The 27,764-nt window shown below is 53.4% G+C and overlaps 1 protein-coding gene across 1 annotated transcript in view; it reads right to left on the bottom strand.

The window, feature by feature from the left end:
- Positions 1–27,764, bottom strand: part of ARHGAP8 (Rho GTPase activating protein 8) — a 61,536-nt gene that overhangs the window by 9,024 nt on the left and 24,748 nt on the right. Inside the window, 8 exon segments of the mRNA XM_036867488.1 lie at positions 8,310–8,362; positions 8,364–8,421; positions 9,669–9,761; positions 14,386–14,478; positions 19,145–19,276; positions 23,407–23,412; positions 23,808–23,839; positions 23,841–23,890. Of these exon segments, the coding sequence (XP_036723383.1) occupies positions 8,310–8,362; positions 8,364–8,421; positions 9,669–9,761; positions 14,386–14,478; positions 19,145–19,276; positions 23,407–23,412; positions 23,808–23,839; positions 23,841–23,890 (517 nt within the window).

Here is a 27,764-nt window from a genome sequence, read left to right as displayed (position 1 = left end):
TCAGGTCGACAATCACAGGAAGACCGTGTGCTGAGGACCTACTGTGCGCTGGCCATGCTCCTAAGCCCACTGGCTTCATCACTGTGCCCCTGTTTGTATAGAGGACAAAACTGAAACTCAGATGCAAATTATTTTATCTGCAGTCACACAGCCAGGGCTCAAATCAAAATCTGACTCCGAAGCCCTTGTTGTACCTGGAGCAGACCACAGCCCTTCTTTCTGAGTCGGGGGCTTGGTGTGAGATGGGGGTGCTGAGGTCATCTGTGGCAAAAAGGCCCAGGAAGTCTGCAACCCCACCTCTGCACAGCTGGCCCTCTCTGGGGGGTGAATGAAGAATAAGAAACCGCTCTGTATCATCAGCTAGACCAGTCCCCAAAACGCTAATGGGATTGGGAGTTCTGGCAAGTCAGGCTGGCTCACATGACCTAGAACCAGAGCCGGGGGAAGCCTGCTCCCCACCCGAGGCCATTCACAAGTGCCAGGAGCTTATGCTCTCTGGACAGACAGACACCCATGCAGGAGACCACAGAGGAGTGTATCTTGAGCTGGCAGAGAAAGAGAACAGAAAGTCAGATGCCCATCTTCTCCTTCTTTGCAAAAGTGGGCCCTGGCCCAGCTGAAGACTTCAGCTCTGGGAGAGACACAGAAGCAGAAAGAGCCGTGCAACACTGCTCGTTAATGAACAGCCCAGAGTATTCCTGAATTGGTCACCATCAGATGTTTCCTCCAAACAGGAAAGAAGCAGGGGAGGTGTGGGGAGGGGGACACACACCCACTTCTCCAAAGTGTTTGAAAATTCCACAATCCTTCTATTTCTTTCTTTTCCCCCAACCCACCCTCTCACATCTGCATGAAGAAATAAAAAGCACAGGTAAAGGAAACTCCAGAGGTAAACATAAAAGACAGTGTACATGTATTATTGTTTGCAACTCTATTTCCCCCCCTCATCTGATATAAAAGGCCACTGCATAGAGCAAGAATTGTAAATTGGTGTCAGTGGTCATAAAATAAAGATGTAATTCGTATGACAATAATGGCACAAAGGAGGGGAGAAGGAATGGAGCACAATTTTTTTTGTATCCTACTGAAGTTATTATTCATCAGAACTAGACTGTTATAAATTAAGATGTCAATTCTAATCACTGGGGCAACGCTAAGAATACTAAAAAATATATAGCAAAAGAAACAGGAGAATTAAAATGGCACACTAGAAAGGTAGTAATGGAGGAACTAGAGGAACAAAAAAGACAAGACATAGAGATAAGTAGTAAAATGGCAGATGTAAACCTACCTTACCAGCAATCATATTAAATGTAAATGGGTTAAATACTCTAATCAAAAGGCAAAATGGGACAAAAACATGATCCAATTATATGTTGCCTACAAGCAACACACTTGTCATTAAAAGCCACAGATAGATTGTAAGTAAAAGGATGAAAAAGATACAACATGCCAATAGTAACTAAAAAGAGCTGGAGTAGCTATACTAATATCAGACAAAATAGACTTGAGGTCAAAAATTGTTGTGACAATTTTTAAACATTATAAAATGGTATTCTAGTGACAATGAATACCATTTTATAATGGCAAAAAGGGTCAATCAATGAAGAAAACATAAGAATTATAAAAATTTATGCAACTCACAACAGAGCCCCAAAATATCAATATATGAAACAAAAACTGTCAGAAATGAAGGGAGAAATAATTTAACAATAATAGTTGGAGACTTCACTCCCCCACTTCCAATAGTGAATAGAACAATTGGTCAGAATATCAACAAAGAAACAGAAGATTTGAACCACACTGTAAACCAATAAGACCTAATGGACATCTACAGACCACTCCACTCAACAACAGAGTATACATTCTTCTCAAGGCCCATGGAACATTCCCTAGGATAGGCCATATGTTGGATCATACAGATCTCAATACATTTAAAAGGAATTAAATCATACAAAGTAAGTTCTCCAACTACAATGAAATGAAGTGAGAAATCAATAACAAATACGTGAAAATTTAACAACAGACTGCTAAAAACCAATGGGTCAAAGAAAAAAAATCACAAGGGAAATTAGAAAACACCTTAAGATTAATTAAAATAGAAAGACAACATACTAGCACTGATGGGATGCATCTGAAGCAGGACTCAGAGAAATTTATAGCTCTAAACACCTATATTGAAAAGAAAAAAGATCTCAAATCAATAACCAAAACTTCCACCTTAAGAAACTAGAAACAGAAGATCAAATTAAACCCAAAACAAGCAGAAGGAAGGAAATATTAAAGATGAGAGTGGAAATTAATAGGGAATAGAAAAACAATAGAGAAAAATCAATCAAACCAAAAGTTGATTCCTTGAAAAGATTACTGAAATTGATAAGGCTTTAGCGAGACTAAGAAAAAAAGGGAGGAGATTCAAATTACGACAATCAGGAATGAAAGGGGGCACATTACCAGTGATGTTACAGAAATGAAGGATTACAAAGGAGTACTAAGAACTACTGCACACCAACCAATTAGATAACCTAGATGAAATGGACAAACTCCTAGAAAAACACAAACTACCAAAACTGAGTCAAGAAGAAATATAAGATCTGAATAGATTGACAAGTAAACAGATTGAATTAGTAGTCAAAAAAACTTCCTGCAAAGAAAAACTCAAGATCAGATGGCTTCACTGGTGATTTTTACCAAATGTAAAAAGAAGGATTAACTGTAATCCTGCACAAACCCTTCCAAAAAATAGAACAGGAGGGAACATTTTCCAATTCATTCTATGAGGCTAGTATTACCAAAACCAGACAAGGACACCAGAAGACAAGATGACTACAGATCAGTATTTCTTATGAATAGACACAAAATCCTCAATGAAATATTAGCAAAGCAACTCCAGCAGCATATAAAAAGATTACATACCATGAACATGTGTGATTTATCCCGAGAATACAAGGTTTGTTCAACATATGCAAATCAATCAGTGTAACACCATATTAATAGAATAAGGGACAAAAGCAATGTGATCATCTCAATAGAGCAAAAAAAGCATTTGACAAAATCTAACACCCTTTCATGAAAGAAAAAATCCCACACTCAACAAAGTAGGAACAGAAGGGATTTTCCTCAACCTGATCAAGGGTAGCTATGAAAAACCCACAGCTAGCATCATACTTAATGTTAGAAGACTGAAATCTTCTCCCTAAGATCAGGAACAAAACAAGGATGTCCGCTCCCATCACTTCTATTCGACATTGTACTAGACAGTACAGCCAGTGCAACCAGGCAAGAAAAGGAAATAAAAGGCATCCAGGTTGGAAAAGAATAACTATCTCTATTTGCAGATGGCATGCTCTCAGATATAGAAAATACTAAAAAAAAAATTCACAAAAACCTATTAGAACTAATAAATGAATTCAGCTAGGTTGCAGGATATAAGATCAGTATACAAAAATCAATTGTATTTCTATACACTAGCAATGAACAATCAAAAAATAAAATTAAGAAAACAATTTGATTTACAATAGCATCACAAAGAATAAAATACTTAATAAATTTAACAAAAAAGTGCAAAACTGGTACACTGAAAACTATAAAACATTATTGAAAGAAATTTAAAACATGCAGAAAATTGGCAAGATATCCATGCTCTTGAATTGGAAGGCAATATTGTTAAAATGGCAATACTTCCCAAATTGGCCTACAGAGACAGCACAATCCCTATTGAAATCCCAGCTGCTTTTTTTTTTTTTTTTTTTTTTGCAGACATGGACAAGCTGATTCTAAAATTAATATGGAAATTCAAGGGACCCAGAAGAGCTGAAACAATCTTGAAAAAGAAGAACAAAGTTGGAAGAATCACACTTCCCAATTGCGAAACTCACTGTAAAGCTGTAGCAATAAAGATCGTGTGACACCAGCATGCAAATCAGTGGAATAGAATTGAGAGTCCAGAAATAAACCCTTACGTGTATGGTCAGTTAGTTCTTTACAAGGGTCCCAGGGCAATTCAGTGGGGGAAAGAATAGTCTTTTCAACAGATGATTCCCTTCTGTGTGGAGCCATCAGGGAAGGCTTCCTGGAGGAGGGGATCAGAAGGAGGAACAAGAGCAGGAAAAGCACTGGGCAGCAGGAACTGGCTCATGTTGTCTGCACACCCTATTAAGACCCCGTGGCCCTGGAGGGTGCGGAGGGCAGGGTTATACCTACGGTTACACAGGAAGAGACTCGGGTGAGAAGTTAAGCCACAAGACTGCCTTCCCAGAGCTGGAAAGAGCTAGAGCTGGGATGTGAGCTGCCTCCGCTCCCCTGCCCTAAGGAGGCCCCTCCCTCTTTCCACTTCCCCGCAGCTGCCCAGATGGGGCTGTGCAAAATGCACATGTCCGTTTCCATTGTCCCTCTTCAGGGATGGCAGGCAGGCAAAGACCTCTTGAATCTCTGACTTCCCCTTAATATTTTGCCTTAATTAGCTTCTTCTAAGGTGATGGCTTTCTGTTGTGTGCCTTTGAACTTAACTCAGCGAATTAACACTTGTGAATAGGATTTGCTTATAAATTTTAATGACTTTCATTCATTCATAGTCCAAACAAATTACATATTTGGTGCTTTATTTAATATGTTTATTGAAATTTTATGATAGTCATTTGCAATGAAACAGCATAAAATATTAATTTAAAGAGGCAATCACGGGGACTTCCCTGGTGGCACAGTGGTTGGGAATCCGCCTGCCAATGTAGGGGACACGGGTTCAAGTCCTGGTCTGGGATGATCTCACGTGCCGCGGAGCAACTAAGCCCGTGCATCACAACTACTGAGCCTGCGCTCTAGAGCCCGCGAGCCACAACTATTGAACCTGGGCGCCTAGAGCCCGTGCTCCGCAACAAGAGAAGGCACTGGAATGAGAAGCCCGCGCACCACAACGAAGAGTGGTCCCCGCTCACTGCAACTAGAGAAAGCCCATGCGCAGCAACGAAGACCCAACGTAGCCAAAAATAAATAAATACATAAATAATTTATTTTTTTAAAAAAAGAGGTGATCGCATGGATTATTTCTCAAAGTGGCACATGTAGAATGTTTTTCAAAGGTTGCCCAATGATACTCTTCATCCCCAAAAGACATAATGAACTGACGTGTACAGTTACAACTGGTCCTGGAATAGGGCTGGACCACAGCCTTTATAATGGACATTCCTAACACCTGCCTTCCATCTGCTGACAGCTTTGGAGTTCAAATGCTGCGTCAGAACCTTCCGGAAGGCACCTGCTCAAAACACAAGGCCAAAGGTGCCCTGGTGAACCTCATAGGCCCGAGGACGCCCGAATTACAGCCCCCAGCCCTGCAGCCCACGCTGTACTCAGGTGGACGGCTTCAGAAGTCCATGAGTTGGGTGAGGTTTGGGTTTTTTGTTTTTCATTTTTAAAGTTTTGTTAGGGAGACAGAAGTGGTTCTGAACAAAGAGACAGGCAACCCAGAAGGCGCTGCTCGTCCTCGGGCTAAGGCACTGATGATAGACATGCCAGCGGCCTCGCTCGGTCACCCTGGATCCCTAGGTATCAGATCACACCCAGCCAGGACCAGAGCAGCGAACCTCAGTGATGGGCTCACAGCACAGAGCCGACGGCAGAAGCCTCAGCAACTTTGGTAAAACAGTCACACATGGCTTGAAAATCCTGAGCCTGCTGGCTAGGCCTCCCTAGGACTCCCCTCTGAGAGCCGACTTCTCACCAGCACCCCCCAGAGGGGCCCAGAGGCACCGCAGGTGTGTTCCCGGCCCTGCCTTCCTAGGGCTGCTGGGGGACCGGGTTGTCACACCATACACATGAGTGGGTCACACCAGCACATTTTTACAACGTTTAGAAAAGGAAAAGGACGTGCTGTTTGGGAAACTTTGCTCCAGATGTATTTAGGGAGACCACATTGGACATACACAATATTCACTAAGTGCTTACAAAAATCCTCTTTGAGGGAACACCACTGTGTGTGTCTCGTTTGGGAGGCGGGGCTGAAACCCCACAGTCTACACAGTCTAAGGCTGCGCTGTCCACCAGGCAGCCAGTGGCCGTCTAAATTCAAATCAGTTAAAGGTAAATAAAATTAGAAATTCAGTGCCTCACCTGCACTGCTCAATCCTCACATGTGGACAGTCCAGATCATGGCCATCATCGCAGAAAGTTCTGGAAAACAACCATCCATCTTTGGCTGCTGGACACACCCAAGGTGCCACTCCCACCTCCTTACCTGGCCTGGGCGCCACCCAGAGCCTCCTCAGCTCCTAACCTTTCTGTGTTTCAAGATCCAGCATGGGGGGGAAAAAAGCAGAAGGAATTCCCTGGCGATCCAGTGGTTAGGACTCTGTGCTTTCACTGCTGAGGGCCCGGGTTTGATCCCTGGTCAGGGAACTAAGATCTCACATACCGCACGGCGTGGCCAAAAAAAAAAAAAAAGATCCAGGGACTTCCCTGGTGGTGCAGTGGTTGAGAATCTGCCTGCCAATGCAGGGGACACGGGTTCGAGTCCTGGTCCGGGAAGATCCACATGCCGCGGAGCAACTAAGCCCGTGCACCACAACTACTGAGCGTGCGCTCTAGAGCCCGCGAGCCGCAACTACTGAACCCACGTGCCACAACTACTGAGCCTGCGCTCTAGAGCCCACGAGCCACAACTACTGAGCCCACGTGCCACAACTACTGAGCCTGCGCTCTAGAGCCCATGAGCCACAACTACTGAGCCCGTGTGCCACAACTACTGAGCCTGCGCTCTAGAGCCCGTGAGCCGCAACTACTGAACCCACGTGCCACAACTACTGAGCCTGCACTCTAGAGCCCACGAGCCACAACTACTGAGCCCACGTGCCACAACTACTGAGCCTGCGCTCTAGAGCCCACGAGCCACAACTACTGAGCCCGTGTGCCACAACTACTGAGCCTGCACTCTAGAGCCTGCGAGCCACAACTACTGAGCTCATGTGCCACAACTACTGAGCCTGCTCTCTAGAGCCCATGTGCGGCAACTACTGAAGCCCATGTGCCTAGAGCCCGTGCTCCACAACAAGAGAAGCCACCGCAGTGAGAAGCCCGCGGACTGCAACGAAGAGTAGGCCCCGCTCGCCGCAACTAGAGAAAGCCCGCACGCAGCATCAAAGACCCAGTGCAGCCAAAAAAAAAACCAACATGGGTCTTAAAGATCATCAGATTTTTTATATAGAAACAGGTCACATGCAAGTTTCTAACAAGAAACTACTAACAAATGAAATTGAGCATACGCCTCTCTGGGATCCACCACCCTCCAGGCCCTGTACATCGTGTAGCTCAGACCCAAGTGCCTAACGGTGGTTGTATGGTTAAAACAACCCCTTCATCTTCCATCATTTCAGGTGCCTCAGCGCCTGGCCTGGTGCCAGAAGCAGAGAATAGGAGGAGGACAAGGCGCTCGCCGCTGAGTAGGGAAACAGCCGGAGGGACTCCCCATGGCAGCCTGCTCAGATCCGGGTTGCGATAGGGGGGGACCCTGTATGCAGTCTAGAGCATCAGGGAAGGCTTCCTGGAGGAGGTGAGATGAGTCTTAAAGGAGACAAAGTTGGTGTGGACAGTTGGCCCAGAATCGTTTCCAGGGAGTGAAGATTAAAGATCACATCATCCAACTTGCTGATTTTAGAAATAAGGAAACAAGCTGAGAGGGGGAGTGAGTTCAAGGTCATGTGGCCTAATAAGGGTAAGATCAGGCAGGAAGGGTAGGACACACCATGGTAACAAGAGTCCCTAAATCCCGGCAGCTGAACCCCATAGAAGTTCACCTCTCACTCGTGCCCTCCCGCAGCGTGGGTGTCAGCGGGAGGCACTCTGTGGTCACACAGGGACGCAGGCCAGTGAGGCACCATCTCCACCCGGCTTCCGTCACCACGAGAGGCGAACTATGAACTGGCCCCTGAAGGTCCCTCCAGGACGTGACCCGCCCTGCGGCCACTCCTGTCTCCTTGGCCAGAGCAAAGCACGTGGCCACACTTCACGTGGAAGGTGGTGGGAGGTGTCCCAGCGTGGCCTGGGGGTCGGGGGCCAGAACTGCCCAGTGAGCAGTGGTGACGAAAGCTGGGCCGAGGACCCCAGGCCCCAGGTCCCCTCCCTGCCCACGGCTGGGTCCTCTGCACACAGACACACACAGCAGCGGGCACTCCGGCCTCAGTGCCAAGCTCACACTTCAGTTTTCCTGCAGGGTTAAGCTCGGTTGCAGAGGCCAAGGTCTGGAGAGAACTCCCGGGCACACGGAAGCATCCCACCCTCCCAGGAAACAAGGGCAGACCACGTGGAGGCACACTTACTATCGCAGACTGACGCCAAACTGCTGGGTGGGCAGAGGGGGCCGCGGCGGGGGGCGTCTTTGTGGGAGGGGGCAGCCTGCCCGCGTGCAGGTTCCGAAGCTCCTCGTCATATCTGTGGACACAGTGGAAGCACAGCTGTCACTCTGCAGGGGAGAAGCCTCGGGCCACAAGGGACCGACTCCAGGTGCTGTTGGGGGCAGATGCCCCACAAAGGTCTGCAGGATACCTGAGTGCCCCGTCCTTCTGGGCCCACATGCCTTATGGCTGTCTTGCACACGCACACACAGGAACACACACAAGCCAGCAAGGGTCATCCAACCTCTGTCAAATGTCCAGGCTCTCCTACCAGCCCCTGGCCGATACTTCACCCACGTGTCTACACAAGAGCTTCCCTCTGCAGGAAGCACCTTTCCCTGGACTCTCGATCTAGCCAACAGTCCCTTTGAAACTCACTTCAGAAGTCACCTCCTCATGGAAGCCTTCCCTGATATCCCCTCTTCACCAATCCCCTCCCTAGCTGGGTTCAGCCCCTCTTTCGGCTCCTACTGTCACCAACTCGTGGCCCCACTCCCTGCGAGCGTCCTGTGGGCAGACACACTCCCTACACGGCTCTAATACCCCCAGCACCTGTGACTTGGTGCCCAAAGGGAGCGCGACATCTCCACTCCCCCTGCGGGGCTGCCGGCCTCACCTGCATGCAGCTTGGCGAGGGCCCTGCTCCCTCAGTGGAGCCCCCAGAGAGGGTGATGGAAAGGGCAGAGGGTGCTCAGGCAGAGCTCAGAGACTGAGCTCCACCCGGAGCTAACGGTGGGCCCGGGACCGACCACACGCCTTCCTGGGCTCCCTCCGCCCCCCTGACGCCCTGTCCAAGGGGGGAACACTGCTGTATAAAACAAAGCAGCAGACACATTAACTAGGCTTCTAGCGGGAAGCACCAGGTGGGCTGTCCTCCAGAACACCTGCAATGGGCCTGGGAACATCTCATGCTGTCCACAATGTCACCCACACACCCGAGAAATCCCTCCTCGTTCTCTGCTCCAAAGCAAGAATGGTAAACACCAAGGCAGCAAACAGCAGTTACCACCGTGGCTGATTTTTTGTTGTTAATCAGTCTTGCAGTGGTGGGTGAGAAAAGCATCTTATCCGTGTACACAACCATCCTCAGCCTTGTTTCTCTGAATCAGCAGTTAGCCTCTTTTACTGCGAATCTTTGTTGAGGCCGCAGATTTCGGAACCAGATCTGGCCGGGCACACGTCTGAAAATTAAGCCTTCAGCGTGAACGGGATGGGACGGAGGCCCAAGGAAGCTCGAGGGTGTAGCCCACGCCTCCCAGGACAGGGTCTCACTCACTGCAGAACCTCCGGGGGTGGGGGGGGATGATCAGCTGGTCGTATTTGAGGTGTTCACGGAGCTCACTCAGATAGTTGAAATAGGTGACTTTTTTCCCCAAACTTGTGACTAAAAAAAAAACAGAAGCAAGAGAATAAAAAAAATGATTAGATGGCAGGAAAGAGGCCCGGGGGCCCGGGGGGAGGAGGCTGGCAGCAGGAGCCCTGGAAGAACAGTGCAGGCATTTCTCATATTAAGGGAACATAAATGCTGACACAGCCTAAACCCAGAACATAATGGAAGCAGCGCACGTCTGCAGATGTTCCGCTTTCATGAGATCTCGGATGCATCAAACACTCTTGAGAATCTCATCTGCATAAAAATAAATATCTGCCTCCAGTCTGAATGGCCGTGAATTTGCACAGATGTAGGAGAGCGCAGAGCCGGGAAGCCCTGTGCCCACGGCTCCCGGAGGGGCACGCAGAGGGGCTTGCGGGGCCCGGTTTCTGGGGTCGGCAGTGGCTTCACTTTTGAACGTCTCTCTGCGAGGGTGGAGTCACATCTTCATGACTGTGGGTACCAAGCAAGACACCCTCTGATTTCTCTCCAGGACGGTCACACTGGGGCCCACGAAGGAGCGCAAGGCAGGCAAGTCCTGGCCGAATCCACTCACATCCCCTTGAAAGCAAGGGTTCTCCTACACAAGTAGTGAGACTATTTCCATACACTGGTCCACTATCTGACACCTGGTAGACATCACGGCCCGGGACGATTACTAGTAAGGAGCCTCAGTTTCCCCAGCTGCAAAGTGGGGAGAAGAACAGGAGGCCCAGCTGGGTGAGAAGTTCGACGCCAGGCCCAGCCTGCGCCTCGTAAACGACCACCACCTGACTGTTCCGCTGTTTACAGCTTCACTGACACACATGCAGCTGGATGTATTTCATGTGCACCATTCGATGAGTTTGGACACGTGCGTACACTGTGATACCATCGCCACAACCAGGTAACAGGCATAACCATAGCCTCTAAAGGTTTCCTTGTGCCCCTTTGCTGTATATGCATGCGTGCGTGCGTGCGTGTGTGTGTGTGTGGTAAGAACACGACACGAGATGCGCCCTCTCCAGGACGTCTCGAGTGTGTGACGCCGCACCGTCAGCCCAGGCTCTCCGCTGCCCCGCAGGTTCTCTAGAACCTCTTCACCTCACGTAACCAAAACAGGTGTCTTGTCTCAGACCCGCTGGAGCCCAGAGCCCACGGGAGGCCAAACCGCGGGCACCGGCTCCCCCTAGTGGCTGAGGGGGAGTCAGACCGGGTGCCCAGACCCCTAGCCACCAGCACTGACAGAGGGGACCTGGCATGAGCCGGCTGCGGGGACAGAGGGGTCGGCTTTAGAGCTGCAGGGAAGCCCCTCATGCAAACTCCCACCCACACAGGAGCCCCCTTCAGCTTTCTCTCTGCGTTTCTGCCTGTTTCCCCTCCGACCCCAAGCCAGCCAGGCATTTGCTGGACACCAGGCTCTGCAGATGCAGGCAGGGCCGCCTTCCTGCCTCTCACACCCAGAGAAGGGCCTCTTCGCAGCCCATCCAGGAGATCCCAATGCGGGTGTGCGGTGGAATCGTCAGCCCCTCCTCCAGAGGGTCTGTGTCAGGCGGCAGGTGGGCAGTGGAGAGCCACTGGGCTCGTCCACTTCTTCTTCCACTGTCAATGAAGGACTCCAGGGCTCAGGTGGGGAGCCACGTGACAGCCAACAGGCAGGGGAGTCCCAGGACCCCCAACCCTGATCCCTGCAGTCCCCTCATGGCAGGATAAGAGGGAGAACCACCCAGGCTTCAGTTGGAATGCCAGCCAAGCCCTGACTTGCTGTGTGACCTCAGACAAACTCCTTAACCTCTCTGAGCACCAATCTCCTCTCCTTTGGAAGAGGGAAAATACAGCCAACTTCATAGGATTGTTTTGGGGGGTCTGGCACATAAGGTACATTAATTAATCACAGATATTGTAATTAATATTGTAATTAATCACAAAAAGGTAATAAAAAATTTTTAAAACAACACTAGCAGCTAACAGTGAACATCTGCCATCAGGCCCTGCTCTAAACATTCCACGTGTAGTAAGTCAGTGAACTGTTACAGGGATAAAGTGACTTAAGTGGCATCGTCAGCCACAAGGGGAAACCAAGGCAGAGAGAGGTGGCATCTATTGCCCAGGGTGACGGATGGTTGAGGGCAGACCACAGGCAAGCCCGGGAGGTCTGGCTCCAGACCCACCATGTCACCTAGGCTGCCACACTGCAACACAGCAAAAAGCAGCTGGTTTTTTCCCCAAGAACTTTACAGGTTTCTAGGAATCTTGGAGCTTTTCTAAGGTGAATAACAGCTCCAGTAAACAGGAGAACATCTGAACTATCTTCTTGGGCAGCAGGGTAACCAGGACTGGCTTTCTCGCTTTGTCCGCTACGGCACCAGCGTGCCGGTCCTGGTTAAACTAAACAGAACAAAAGTCCACCTTCCCAGCAGGTGTGTGTCTGCAGCGCAGGCACCCGGGTGGGAAAGCGGGCAGGGAATTCTAGTGAAACGAAACGAGCTCTCTGGCCACAAAAATCGCTCCCCATGTTAAACGGGAGCTGACTCAAGTCCGCCGTTCCAGGAATTCTCCGAGTGGAGCCTGTAGATCCCAGAATCGCGTGACCCTCTCTTGGGACCACGCGTCCAGGCTCTCTGGGATAAGGAAGGGCTCAGACCCCTGGCGGGGCAGCCCTCGGACCTCGACTGCACCACCTCCTAAGAAGCTTCAGTTCCAGAAGAAGATCAGACTTAAGCCTTCCGCGGCTTCCCGATCTGGCCTGAGGGTTGCAGCAGGATTTATTAACAGGAAGAGCATCTCAGAGCTCCCCAGAAGCCCTTCCTCAAAGCGGGGATTCTGCGTAGCCTGGAAAATACACACCTGCTCGCATGTGCAGGGCTCAGGAGTCTGCATGTTGAAGGGGGCAGTGGGGGGCACGGGGTTCCTCGGGTAAGTCCCTGCTCAAGTCCCAGAGCTGGCCGAGAGAGCGGAGGGGGCTCGGGAGGCAGCTTCGGGCCCTGGACAGCGATCTGGGGTCACAGAAGGGGTGTGTGCGCACGTGTGAGCGCGGGTACGTGTGTACTCGCTCGCTAAGTGAGAAGCGAGCAGGTCAATGAGACACTGAGCGGTGCCAGAGTGCGAATGCTGCGAGAGTGGCCCGCGGAGAGGCCAGGTGCCTGAGGGTCCTGTGGCCATTGTAACAATCACAAACCTAACAGCTTAAAACGACACAAACTTATCCTACAGGCTTGGGGGTCAGAACTCCAACACAGGTCTCCCTGAGTGTCCCAACCTCCCTCGTGCCCCCCTGGGGCCTCCTGCACTGGGAGCCCCTCCCTCTGGCAGGCACAGGGCCGGAGCCGCTGTGTGAAAACTGCGTCTGTGGGCCTCGTTATCATGGCGTGGTGACGTGCAAACAGTTTGTGCCAGGTGCATACAGTCAAAATGGAGGGAAAAGGGACTTCCCTGGTGGCGCAGCGGTTAAGAATCCGCCTGCTGATGCAGGGGACACGGGTTCGAGCCCTGGTCAGGGAGGATCCCACATGCCGTGGAGCAACTAAGCCAGTGTGCCGCAACTACAGAGCCTGCGCTCTAGAGCTCACGAGCCACAACTACTGAGCCCACGTGCCACAACTACTGAAGCCCACGCGCCTAGAGCCCGTGCTCCGCAACAAGAGAAGCCACCGCAATGAGAAGCCCGCGCAATGCAACGAAGAGTAGCCCCCGCTCGCTGCAACTAGAGAAAGCCCGCGTGCAGCAACAAAGACCCAACACAGCCAAAAAAAAAAATACATAAATAAATTTATTAAAAAAAAAAAAAATGGAGGGAAAGAGGAGGTGCCCTGTGGCCCTGGCAGAGCCCCTGTGGCCTCACCACCCCCGCCTCTGCTTCCTGAGTCTGAGGAAGAAATCGTCCCGAGGCAAGAGTCAGGATGCGAAGGAGGCAGATTGAAGCCACGGCTCGGGCTTTCTGTCGGGCGTGTGTGGGGAAGGGCCGACTCAGAGGGCCTGCGCTGCCCAAACTCGCTCGTCTCAAAGAGAGGACGACCCCTGACCAGCTCCCGGGAGGTGACCCCTGCGCCCTTGGGATGTCCTGGCTGATGACAGCATCTCTGTACCTGGGCCTGGGGTTGTTTGTGCCAATGTGACTTATGGCGGGGCCCTGGGCCACACTGTAGCCGTCTAAGTGACGGGACACAGGGCTCAGGCCGGCTTCCGGGGTGAGCCACACCCTGCTCCAGACGCACGTCGTGGCCAGGGGACTGAGGCGGTCTGCGCGATCCCCCCCGCCCCCCGCAGAAGACGGGGAGCAGCGGGGAACAGGGCCCGGGCTGCCCGCACGCCACCACGTGCCTTTCCCAGATCCTACCCGGATCCTGTCTCTATAAAGGCCAGAACTGTGAGTGGGACAGCTTTCCCGAGTTCTGGGAGTCCTCGTGGGGAGCCCCTGAACCTGAGGGTGGCCTCAGGACCCCCGACACAGGTGCACACATAACGTGGGTGCTCAGGCCGTGGGGGGATTTAAAATACCAGGCGCAGGAGCCGGTGCTCCTGTCCATGACCATCAGCCCTGCGACCCGCCATAGCCACGGGGTACGCGGGTACCCAGAGACAGAACCCCCCCAGTGCCCGGACGGGGAAGGCCGTCCCCCGCCCCCGGGCCAGATCCCCACGGAGAGCGGCCCGTACCTGATGAGGGGTTTGAGGATGTCCCACAGGACTTTGATGAAGTTGGTGGGGTGCACGACACAGAGGGCCTTCAAGTTCTTTTTGTACCTAAGTTGGGAGAGTGAGATGGTTTCAGAGCACAAAGACACAGACACACCCTGAGCTGAATAACCGCAAGCCGTGGCCTCAACGGTGAGTCTCAGAACCTTCCGTTTCTTGACAGCCAATTTAAGGACGTGGAACCAAAAACAGAAGGAGAAAATCAGGACTCCATGCCCGCCACTGGCAGTGTGCACACAGCACTTTACAGTTTGCAAAGTGTGCTGAGCCCCCACTGACAGGCGCTCATGCTGGGGCTGGGGGCAGGGACCAACTCAGCGGCAACCTGGCAACAGTCCCTCCTCTGCTGGGAATTGACCCCGGGCGAGGGTGGAGCCACGGCCAACCCCCCGCCACGCGACAGCACTAGGCAGCCACTTCAACAAGTCCCATCTTAGCTTGCTTCCCTCCGTCCTTCCTGAATAACTGAGTCCAGAGCCATCAGGCCAAGCCAGGTAGGCTGGCAGCCACCAGGGCAGGAGGGAGGCAGTGGGCACGTTGGGGCCTGCTAGGGCCAGCAGGGGGCCGGTGGCCTGGCAGGGAGGGAGTCCTTGTCCAAGGAGGGCGGAGGGCGTCCACACTGGGGTCAGCCAGGGACACCCTCAAGCCAGCCCTTCCCACTAACAAGAGCCGACTGTCAGAATTCCAGCAATTTGGGGAGCCAGTTGTGAAAAACAGCCGTCATTCAATAATATCAACTTATGGGACTTCCCTGGTGGCGCAGTGGTTAAGAATCCACCTGCCAATGCAGGGGACACAGGTTTGAGCCCTGGTCTGGGAAGATCCCACATGCCGTGGGGCAACTAAGCCCGTGCGCCACAACTACTGAAGCCTGCGCGCCTACAGCCCGTGCTCTGCAGCAAGAGAAGCCCCGCAGTGAGAAGCCCACACACCGCAATGAAGAGTAGCCCCCGCTCGCTGCAACTAGAGAAAGCCCGCACGCAGCAGCGAAGACCCAACGCAGCCAAAAATAAATAAATAAATAAATTTATAAAAAAATAATATCAACTTACAATTAAGTAAATCATATCAAACACAAAGGTCATAAATGTTCCAACCTCATCAATTTCTGATCACTTTACTACATTTACTACTCCCTGTGCCCCTGAGCTGTTCTGCCTGTTGCATCCAAGGGACGGAAGCCCCGCTAAGGGGATGGCCACCCGTTTCCTGTCCAGTGCGGTCACGCTGGCTGCTTGGAACTGGCCACAGTGGCAGGAGTGACACCATGGAAATCTGCAAACGTTACAGATCGGTCTCCCCAACCCCCCAGGAGCTGGTTAGTAAGCCAGACTGGGGAAGCGGGGTGGCAGGGAGTGGCAAAGCCCCGGCGAGAGGTGTCTGGGCCCAGGCAGGGTGAGGACGGTGGTGGCCGAGCCATGGAGCCAGAGGGCTGAGAGGGGACCCAACGTTCGCAGCCACGTGTGGGAGCAGGAAGGTGGCGGTGACAGTGGCCTGGTGTGGGCGTCAGTGCAGGGGGCGTGGGCAGGAGCTGTGCGGGGCAGGGCAGCCCGAGAGGTGACAGAGCCTCAGTGAGTGAGAGGCGGCCACGCAGATTAGTCAAATGTGGGCCAAGTAAGGGCAGCGGGAGGCAGTCTCTCATGGTCAGAGAAGAGACGTTCCAAATGCAGAAAGGGAGAAAACCAGAACGAGCCCACCCTGCAGGGCAGGACACGAACTAGTATAGATGTCGGTGTGAACGCACAGGTACCAGTAGGAATAGGTAAGTGTGAACATGAAGACCAGTGCTGATGTGTGTGTGTACGTATGTCTATGTATGTATACACACACACCCACGCACACACATGCACACACACACCAACTGTCCACTGACTAGCCTGGGAGGCCTAAGGCCCCGACAGCAGCTAACACACTGCTTCCAGGGCCAGGTCCCTAGGAGCAACTTCCCCTAAGAGGAACCAGGGCCCCAGAGAAATGGCGGATTCCCAGGCTGGGTGAGGACAATGTAAGGTGTGCCTGGAGCATCTCGTTGTTCTAGAAAGTAAAGGAAGTGCTCGGAGGGATGGGGACATGTCTGAGGGACACAGAAGCCAGGCTGGAGCCCATTTGGCCAAATCTGAACAATTTGAGCATGAAGATAAATATAGTCATGGATTATAACCCATTGAATAAAATGGGAAATCACATGTCCATACTGATATAAATAAACCAGAAGGGAAAGCTCTTCCTTACAGTAAAATGCCAATTAAGAGTCCCAATCACCGTTTGGCACCCATCTTAGTAATATTTAAGCCAAGAAATGGCAATGGAGGCGACAGCTAGCACATAAAACTTTGATGAGGAGCAGGATATTTATATAGTCTCAAAGTATCTCCCAAAGGAATACTAATTAATTACAAAAAGAAAAGCTTGCGATTCGGAGGAGGGCAGTTGCAGTGACTTCCGGGTGGTCCAGGGACCCAGAGCACAGCTGCCGCAAAGTCCATCCCTACAGGAAGGTGGCCTCCCTCAGGCGCCACCCATGGCAGGAGCTCCTTAGCAAAGGCGAGCACTCCTGGAAGGGGGTCACGTACGTTCCTGTGTGGATGGTTCTCTCTTAAAGGAGCAACCTGGCAGAACAGTCAATGAGAACAGAAGATGAGAGGTCAGCAGCAGAGAGAACAGAAAAGGATGCAGGAAACCCACCGGGGTGCAGTGATGGTGGATGGAAAATCCTTGCTGTATAAAGCTCATCAAATTTGATTTGGAGCGCCGCTTACATACCTTCAGTGATGGGGAACTCACTTCCTCCAGCAGATACTCCACTGTTAGATGGTTTTGAAGCCTAGGATGCCCCTTCTCTTGGCTTCCATCAAGCCAAGGTCTGTAATCCTACCCCGGCCCCCAGACCACCTTTGAGGGGTGTGGGAGAGACACAGAACAAGTTCACCTCCTTCCATTTGAAAATGTATCTGTTTCAGCTCAAGACAGGGCTACATACACATATGCTTCTGCTGGCAGGCTGAGCTTCTGGAAAGGGCCACCTTGAACATGCCATTTGCTTTTCCTCAAGAACCTTGCTTGGCTCCCCACTGCCTCCCAAACAAAACCTGGCATCCTTAGCACGCCCCCTACCCCTTGCCGCCTCCCTCCATGCTTCCCCGTGTGAACCCTCCAGTCTAGCCCTCCCACCCACAGAGCCTCAGCCCACCTTCCTCTTTCTTGTGTCTGCCACCTAGTAACGGCCTGCCCATCACTCTAGGGGCCACTCAAAGGCTGCCTCTGCCATGCAGCCTCTCTGATTGTCCCAGCTGGAAGGTTGGTACTCACTGCTGGTCCCATCTCTCTCCTCCATCCTCCCGTCCAACATTTAACGAGACACTGCCACGTACAGACCCTTTTCCACGTCCAAGGGATGCAGAGATGGGTCAGGGGGGTGCAGCCAGACACAGGAGGCAGACTTGTTCACAAACGCACTGTTTTGCAGGTACATTGTCTGCTCAGGGACAGTGAGGCCGCAGGGGAGGGGCCACTGATTCTCCTGGGACAACCCAGGAAGGCTTCATGGGAGAGGCCAGAGCTGGGGCCTGGTCGTCTCTGTCTGCCCCGCAGGGCCAGCACATACAGTGCCAGATACATGACTGCAAAGTGAAGCAACAAAACTTTCCCTACGACAGAGGACAGAAAACCAAGAAATTCCTCTAAAGGTTTGATCGACAGTGACAGCAGGACCCAAAAGGCAGTCAGGAGGCAGGGCTTTGGGAAATCAGGCGCTGCCTGCCACTGTTTCACTGACTTAAATGTCCGTTAGGAAGATTTCCCGTACAGGTTTGAAAGGACTTGGAAGAAGGAAAAGCCAGAGGAATCCAGGATTTCAACATTAATGCCCAGCAGGGCCACCTATTAGCCAAATACACTGCAAAGTTGACTGCCATGCAAAACGTCACTTGGGAAAAACCCCACCAGCTCCAGGCTGTCCCCAGGTGGTGTGGAGCACGGGGTGAGAGAGTAGGAGGGAGGACGGGGTCTCGGCTGGGGTTCCAGCCCTGCTGCACACCTGCTGAGGGACCTGGGGGAGATACCTGCTGCCTGGGGCCCGTGTATCCTCATCTGTAACACGTGTCCACCTCACTGACACGAGACACCAGAAAGCCCCTTGCAAACTGTAAAGTGCTGCGCAGGTGGAAAGGTACTTGAAGGACAGTGTACTGTTGTATTTCTTTGCCAACAAGTCACTGGGCCAGGGTCAGTAATTTAGGGTACCTGAGCCCAATCCAGCCTGCGCCTGCTTTTGTACAGCCCACAAGCTGAGAATGGCTTTACATTTTTAATGGTTGAAAAAAATTAAAAGAATAATATTTCATGATATGTGAAAATGACATGACATTCACATTGCAGTGTCCATAAATAAATAGTTCCGCCTATTTGTTTACGTATGGTCTTCCGCTGCTTCCAGACGTTACAGCAGAGTCGAGAGGTTGTGACAGAGATGCAGTGGTCCCCAAAGCCAAAACGCTGACTGTCTAGCCCTTTCAGAATGTGTGTGCCCACCCTGCCCCAGATGACAATGGTGGACAGAGGCCCCTGGCCCTGAAGAGAGGTCAACCTAACACCCTTCCTGGCCCTCGGTATCCCGCCCTCCCCCACTGCACAGCCGTGACCCGTCCTGTCACCTGAGCCTCCCCCTCACTCGGCCTGCACCCTGATGTCCCCCCCAAAGCTGGAGGGCACCCACCTCCTGTCAAACTCTTGGTAGGCGCTCTGGAGCCAGCCCAGGGACGGCTTGTTCTGGCTGTTCAGCCCATAGTGGAAGTAGACGATGGTATAATCGCTCTCCACGTACTGGTCCAGAGTGTGCTTCAAATACCTGGGCACAAAGCACAGGATGCAGTTACGAAAATCTCACCATCGCTGAAACCAAATATGCCTTCCCCATAATGGAAACTATGGTCACCCAGTGGGTGCCAGCACCAGGCCATCTGGGGACATGTCCAGGGCAACACTCAGAATCCACATGAAGGGGGGGCCCAGTTCTCATTTCTTAGATGACAGCTGAGGCTCAGAGACATTAAGTAACTTACGTAAGGTCACACAGCCAGTGAGTGGATGTGGTAGTCTGAATACGGCCCCCGAAAGACATCCTCGTCAAATCCCCAGAACCCATGAATGTGGCCTTACTTGGAAAAGGGTCTTAGTAGATGTGATTAAGATAAGGATCTGGAGAGGAGGCGTTTATCCTGGATTATACAGGAGGGTGCTAATTGCCATCGCTCATAACCTGAGAAGATGGCTGTAAAGAGGGAAAGTCACGGAGGGGAGACGGCGATGTGAAGACAGAGGCAGAGTACAGAGGGATGTGGCCACCAGCCCGGGAGGGTGAAGGGTGGCCGACAGCCACCAGAAGCTAGACGGGACAAGGAAGGATCCTCCCCTGGAGGCGGAGCTCCCTCTAGGACTGCAGGCCTGAGGACACCTTGCTTTCAGACTCCTGGCCCCCAGGACCGTGGGAGAATAAATTTGGTGTTTCACGCCACCCAGTTTTGGGTAATTTATTATAACGGCCGCAGGAAACTAACACAGAGGATGAACTGGAATTCAAACCCGGGACTAACTCAGTCCCTCCACCTCAGACTCCCTGCTGTTCTGCTGTATTTCTAGAAGCAAGCAATTCCCTCTTTCCAGATTAGCTAACGTTTTTTATTTTTACTGGAAAGCAGATCCTGGCTCTGCTCGGCTTCTGTCATTTGACCTCACAGGATAAGCTCTACAAATCCAGTGATCACTTCTCAGGGCTGCAGAGCCCTGCTCCTTCCCGGCCACGCCTACGTGACCCGCTTAAAAAGGCCTCGTCCGGCCACCTGTAGCTGAGCTGCAGAAGGGCCATTCCTGAGCCCATCAGCACTCTGGCTCCCGACCTCCAGCTGGTCCGGCCAAGTTCTCACATGTCACGTCGCCTGAGTCATTCATTACCTAGAAGCGCGCATCCCGTAATTAATCCGGCCTGGCGCTCCAGGAATTCAGGCCTGGCTTCTCCAAGTCTGTGGTGGGACCACAGCTGCCTTCACTGTGAGCCGTGCAAACGCGGCCTGCCGGAGCTCTGGGTTCCACAGTGTGGGCTGGGTGCTCGGGTCGACCATCACCCCCAGAACTGCTTGAGGAGAAGACCCCAGCAGCCTCCACTGCCTGCCAGCATTCGGCCGCCTGCACGACCGGGACAACACAGTGGGATCTTTTCCTTGCTCAAAAGGATGTCAGCGTCTCCTTAGCTGGTTTGATTTCTAAACAACGTCAGAGTACCCTCCGTCCAAAGCACTGACTATGTGACCTGCAGGCCCTTGCACGTATTTACCCATTTATTTAATCCTCACAACAACCCCATGAGGCAGGTACTAACATGCCCATTTTACAGAGGAGTCAGCTGAGGGCGGCAGAGGAGAACCAGTCAGGGGCAGAGCCAGGATCCGAAGGGAGCGGCCTGGCTCCGGAGTTCACCCTCTGACCCACACTGTCCTGCCCCCAGAAAGCCACGTACCCCCAGCCATCATCGGCTTTGATGTAAAAATGATGCGAAGCTGACCTCACGCGGTATGTGGTTTGGGTTCAGCGATGTGGAGGCAACTTCAATGCCCAGACTCACCCGGGCACAGGTCCTTTGGACCAAGCTCTCGGGGCACAATTCACTGAGCCCATCCTTCCCCGGACAGAACCCAGATGGAGATCTCTGACTTCACACAGAGAGTCCTCGAGCCGTTGAGAATGCCTCCTCGTTCCTGAAAGGATGGTCGCTCTTGCATTTCTCAACTTTTTCAAGAAAGGAGAAATAAGAAAATGTCCTTGCCCGGCTCCCTTATCCACACTGGATACGTATGGTAAAAGCAGGCACCTCTCCCCTGCCCCCGGGTTCTGCCCACAACGTGCCGAGTTCTTCTTGGGATCTCAACATGTCTGCATGCGTGCTCAGCATAGGAAGTCATGAACTAAATCACTGGTTGAGCTTCAAGGACAAGGACTGATGTCTTCACCCATCTCAGAAGTAGGAGTGCACATCTGGCCACAGGAAAGCCACCCACTTGGATGGGGAGAGGGAGGATGATGTCCATGGTGTCACTTTTTCCCCGAAAAGCCATGGAAAAGACTAAGCATTAGGGCTCCTCCTATCACGGCTGAGAAGCCCATAGAGCACCTCTGAGTCAAGCAGAAACAGGTGCTCCTTCCTCCAGGCAGACGCCTTCCAGCGCCGGGTGAGAAGAGACCCGCTTGCTAGGAGCCCTTCATGTCAATGCCCTTGGGCAGTGAACAACCTACACAACTGTTCACAGCGGCCATGCTTACCACTTCCATCTGGTGGTGAAGGTTTCTGAGGCAGGTGCACGGAAAGAGCACAATGTATTAGTTGTTGTCAGAGGTACTTTTTTTTGGATTGAGGTGAAATTCTTAACATTAACCATCCTAAAGCGAACAATTCAGTGACATTTAGTACATTCACAACATTGTGCAATCATGACCTCCATCCGGTTCCAAAACCTTCTCATTGCCCCAAAGAAAGCCCATACCCATTAGGCAATCATCCCTCCTTCCCTGCTCCGCCACTGCCAGCAACCCCACCTGCTTTCTGTCTGTCGGGGGTACGTCTGTCTTTACAAGAAAACAAATGCTCAACTCATCCCTGGCCCAGCAGTGGTACCCTCGGTGAGAGGTGACCCACAGGTCATGGATTATTTGATGCCGCAAAAGGAATAATCTGGCAACGGAACATGCCCAATCTCAGAGGACCGCAGGATACGAGTTCTCCGGGAGCGGGCATCCTCTGTCCTGTGTGCCCCGTAAACACAGAGAGGCCTGAGAGCAGTGTCAGCTGTTTGGGAGGAGGAGGGGGGTAGCGCCTCCTGGGAGGGCAGCTCACCGGCCGGGGTAACCGGCTGCCTGGGATTCTGACTCGCCTCGCGAATTCCGCGGCCAAGCCCATCACGCAGCAGCAGAAGTGGCTAAAGACTCTCTGGGCATCCGCTACCGGCAAGGCTCTTGCTGTCGCCATTCTATCTTCAGCAGCTCTTGGAAGATTCTTTAACAAACGAGGTCGGATGCCTGGGTCAGGGGGATTCTCGTGAAACAAGCAGCCCAAAGGCTTCCAGATGCTCCTATGATCCAACTGTGCCTTTGTTCGCTTTGAGCTGCAGGCCCCAGGCCACGGCCGCTGGGCACCACGCTGTGGGTGGACAAGCGGGGCTTCCACGGTCGAGAGGGAAGCGGGTCTGGAAGCAGCCCTGGCAGAGCCTCCGGCGCTGTGGCCCCCGAGCCAGTCCTGCAGCAGGCGAGTCTGCCCCGGGCCAGCCTTTCCTCCTCTCTGTCCCTCACAAGGGGACAGAAACATTTCCAGGGATGCCCGGACATGGGCTGGGGTTAGGCTGCTGGAGTGAAACGCAATCATCACGTTGTCAGGGACCACAGTCCGAGGCCCGGAGCACCCACACGAGCCCCACAGGCGCAAGAATGTCCCAAACGTGGGACACGAGTCACACGGGCGCCTGGCCTCTGCAGGTAACCTGAGCGAGGACTCGACCCCCAGCAAGAGCTGCTGGGCAGGAGGGCACTTCGCTTGATTTCAAGCAGCCTCGGTGGCCCTGGACCAGGAGCTGCCCTCCTCCCCAGGCCAAGTTTGTCACCAGACCTGAGGTCGCCTGCTCACCCGGGTGACTCTGGGCTGCAGTCGGGACTTTGCCAGCTCTCAGGACACCCGAGCGACCCGGCCAGGGAGGAGGCCCCGGGAACAGCGTGGCCACACAAGGCGCGCAGACCCAGCAGGGCGGGGCAGGATGGAGGAGGGGTGAGGGCAGCTGAGGGCAGGCAGGGGAGTGGGAGGCGCTGCCTTCTGAGCAGCAGGAAACAAGCAAGTGCAGAGTGCGGCCTGTGTGGCTTTGAGAGGGAGGCCGTGAGGGAGGGAGCGGGGAGGCCTCAAAGGGCCCTGAGGGAGCTCCCTGGTGGCCTAGTGGTTAAGACTCCAGGCTTTCACTGCCGTGGCCAGGGATTCAATCCCTGGTTGGGGAACTGAGATCCCGCAAGCCGCGTGGAGAGACCAGATAAATAAATTAATAAAAAAATAAAAGGGCCCTGAGTCCAGAGTTCAAGTCTGTGGACCTAAAGCCACCCGAGGCGGGGGGAAGACATCAGTCCTGCAGGTGGGATTGGTGACCTGGCACCAACATGACATCCGCCTGGGGACCTGCTGGTCAGTCTGTCTGTTAGCCTTTGACCTTGCACATCCGCTCCGTGCTGAGAGTGATGGAGAGGCACCTGCACAGGGAGGGGGACACACACAGGAGTGGGGTGGGGAGGATGGCCTACGGAGGGTGTGTGTGTAAGGGGGGTGTGGAGGGGGCACAGGGCAGACTTAGCCCAGCAGCCGCCTGTGGTTGAGCTCGCGAGAGGGGGTGCATCCGGCAGCAGCAGAACGTGATGACTTGTCTTCTGAGGCGGTCCTCCCCTGCAGGGCAGACAGCCGTGAGCCCTGGTCCCGGCACCGACACCCAAGGCTGCTGTCTCTTGCCACAGCTGGGGGCGATCCCAAAAAACAGCAGCCTCTGGACCAGCCCACCTGAGCCAAGAGGCAGGGGAGGCTGGGGTGAGGTGGTGGCAGCACCTGCCGGACGGGCACCTACTACCTGACGCTCTGGGTACCTTAGCCAAGGTCACCTTCACCACCACCTGCATCCCCAGAGCACACGCTTGCTGCCCGTGCCTGTGGCTCGGATGGCGTCCAGCAATCACTTACTGATTGACGGGAGGACTGGTTATAGGTAGAGTATCAGAACTGGAGAAAATAGAAGGGTGCCCCTCCAGAAATGTACGCGATTCTGAACTCACTTTAACTCACAGTGAACAAGTATTCACAACTGTTCTCAGACATTTACTTCAAATGAGGAGAATGACAGCAGAGCATCCTTACCCCCGCCCAGCTCTGAAGGGCGAGTCAGGATCACACCCGTGTGCACACGCTCACACGTGCAGACACACACACATCACGTGCCCGGCCAGGACAGCTGTTTGTTATTTATGACACGTCGGCTTCTCCCAGGAGCCTGCAAGCCACTGGAACGTTCAGAATTTGACAGTCGTTTCGGTTTCCAAAGACAGCGGCCTTTTCACAGGTTCCTTGAGAATTCTGGTCATGGTTTCTGTCTGTTTAGAAAGCTCCTGTTGAAGGTGCTGCCCTGGAACCCACACATTTATCTGCTTCCCTTGCCAGATGGGCATTTTCGGACACAAAAACCTTCGATGGCTATGCCTGGAAGTACAAAGTGTTTTCCAAACAGTGTTTCTACCATCTTGGGGGCCAGGGCTCCACGGCTCACCTGAGCCTGCGCTCGTCTGTGAGAGGGAAGGGAAAAGGGCGGCTTTGCTTCTGAAGATATGAATTGTTTGTGCAGCTACTGAAGGAACATGGAATTACATGCCCCTGGGGCTGAAAGGGAAGGCAACATCCACGTCGAAATGTCGAAAACAGAAAAATGAGGAGCATTTTTAGCATTGGAATCAGACCAAGTGGAGAGTCTCGGGGACGTGCTAAGTGGTTTGGTGAACGGAAGACCAGCTCTGCAGCGAAAAGACCAGGCATGGCCCCTGCCTGGCCCCATGGTCCAGGGGAAAGGACAGGGACGGCGTGGGGGGAGTGTCTGCCCAGCTCTGCGAACCCCTCTCTGAGAACCAGCCAGGGCTCCATCAGCCACGTCCACATCTGCAATGACTTCACAGGTGGGGGCCGCCGTCCGCCCCAGGCCAGTCCTCACTTCAGACGCCAGCTATGTGTCGGGGGTCCCCAGGCCACCCCGCTTCTGACCAGCTGCCTACAGATTCGGAGCTTCTCACTACCCCCCTCACAACCGATAATTCATCGGCTCACAGAACTCGGGAAAGCGCTGTACTTACAATTAGTTTTCTTATAAAGAATACAAATCAGGACCCGGCAAGAAGGGAGATGCACAGGGGAGTCGGGTGGGGGGTCGGGGGTCCTGGCCATAGAACCTGTGTGCCCGCTCCCCATGCAGTCAGGATATCGACCACACACCATTACCACCAAACAGCTCCACTGAGCCGCTGTGTCCAGTGCAGTTGTTGGGGTTTCATTACATAGGCATGACTGGCCGAATCACGATCCAATCAATATGCAGCAACCCATGCATCCACACGTCCATCCGTCCATCCGTCCATCCATCCACACACCCATCCATCCATCCATCCATCCATCCATCCATCCATCCATCCACACACCCATCCATCCATCCATCCATCCATCCATCCATCCATCCATCCACACACCCATCCATCCATCCATCCATCCATCCACACACCCATCCATCCATCCATCCATCCACACGTCCATCCATCCATTCATCCATCCATCCACACACCCATCCATCCATCCATCCATCCATCCGTCCATCCATCCACACACCCATCCATCCATCCATCCATCCATCCATCCACACACCCATCCATCCATCCATACATCCACACGTCCATCCATCCATTCATCCATCCATCCGTCCATCCACACGTCCATCCATCCATCCATCCATCCGTCCATCCATCCACACACCCATCCATCCATCCATCCATCCATCCATCCACACACCCATCCATCCATCCATACATCCACACGTCCATCCATCCATTCATCCATCCATCCGTCCATCCACACGTCCATCCATCCATTCTATCCATGGGTACTGCTGATTAAATCATCGAGCTGGTTTACTGAGCTTGGTCTCCAGTGCCCCCGAGGCCACAAAGCCCCAACCCTCTAGTCACATGGGGGGTCTCTCCCGCATAGCAGCCCCACCCGGAGTCGTCTCGTGAGCGTAACTATCTAGGGGTCCTGCACGAGTCACCCCCTAACATAAACTGTCACGAATCACTAAGATACTCCTATCACTTGGGAAATTCCAAGGATTGAGAGGCTACCTCCCGGGAACTGGGACAAAGGCCAGACACATTCTTTACTGCAGTGTGCCATGACCCTGCACCCCAGCCCACTGTCTGCTGTGCCAGAGGGGCCTCCACCCACCAGGCTGGGGTTGCAGGGAGAGAAGCAGCAGGAACCAGGGCCTCGGATGGGGCACACCACAGACACGAGACACCACTCCCAGCTTCGGGGCCCAAACGAGAGACGGTGGTGGGAAGAAGGGAACGAGACTACTGGGACGAGGAGGGCTAGGGACCCTGTGGAGCCCGCAAGGAGGGTCAGGGACACGATCGGGGGGTCACTGGAAGGCCCGCCCAGATGCCAGCTGGAGGACGGCCAACAGCAGGATGTCCTGAGTGGAGACTGCCCGGTGGAAGGAAGTGGGGGGAGGCAGACAGAGACCTGCCGGCCAGCGATGGGGGATGGGGAGCCAGAAGGCCCCTGCGGAGAGCTTGGGTGGCCGGGCCACTCACTGGGGACAGAACACAGGAGGAGGCGGGGGGGGGCACTGGGTGGGGCTATGGACACGGGCTGAGGCTCCACCGAGGACCCCTCAGGGAGGTGATGATGGCCTGGCAGTGGACAAGGGGCCGGGAGGCCGGTGGGCATGGGGAGCAGCTGCCCAGTGCGGTGGGTCGCAGGGAAGAGTGAGGTTCACTGACCAAAACCACCCACCCTCCATCCTCTCAGCGTCCTGCTGGCCGCGGTCGAGTGCCCCTGCCCTCAGGCGGGCACCTGAGAAGAGGCGGGAAGCTGAACGCCCACACCCCGTGGCAGTGAGAGACGTCGGGAACAGAGCAGCCCAGCGCCTCAGGGACACGGAGAACCCAGGGAGGCGTGGAGAGCTTCACAGAGATGGGGGGACGGGCATGGGGACATGATGCCCCCGCCAGAGACGGGCAGCGTGGCCACCCCCGGGCCAAGGGTGAGCAGCAGGAAATTCCCAACGAGAAGTCTCACGTCAGGCTCTCAGAAAACCCGGAGAACCAGGTGTCTAAGAACGAGATCCCTCTGGGTAACGCCAGGACATAGTAGGTCTCCAGCAGAGGTCAGTGCCCTCCGCATACGCTCGGGCCCCGCTTCCCTCCCACCCACAGTTCCTCAGTTTGCCAGTGGCAGAGGGAGAGGCACCTCAGACCTACTGCTGATGAGGGGGCCCTGTGCTGGCCAGGCGAGGGGATGTGCTCCTGCCCAGAGAATGGATGGGGTGTGGAAACAAGGGCAAAACAGGCAGGTAAGGGTCAGAATGATGAACTCCCCCCCGAGGAGTCTGGACTCAGTTCAGCCAGCAATGGGGTAAGAGGGGCTCTGGCCAGGCTGTGAGCCCCTCCTGCCCTGCCATCTGCAAACGAAAGTAGGGAGGGTCCCTGGGCAGAGCACAGCACGTGCAAAGGCA

This window comes from Balaenoptera musculus, chromosome 10 (assembly GCF_009873245.2).
Source record: "Balaenoptera musculus isolate JJ_BM4_2016_0621 chromosome 10, mBalMus1.pri.v3, whole genome shotgun sequence".
Classification (NCBI taxonomy): domain Eukaryota; kingdom Metazoa; phylum Chordata; class Mammalia; order Artiodactyla; family Balaenopteridae; genus Balaenoptera; species Balaenoptera musculus.
The sequence above is the reverse complement of the archived record's forward strand: the minus strand, read 5'-3'. Positions and strand labels throughout refer to the sequence as shown.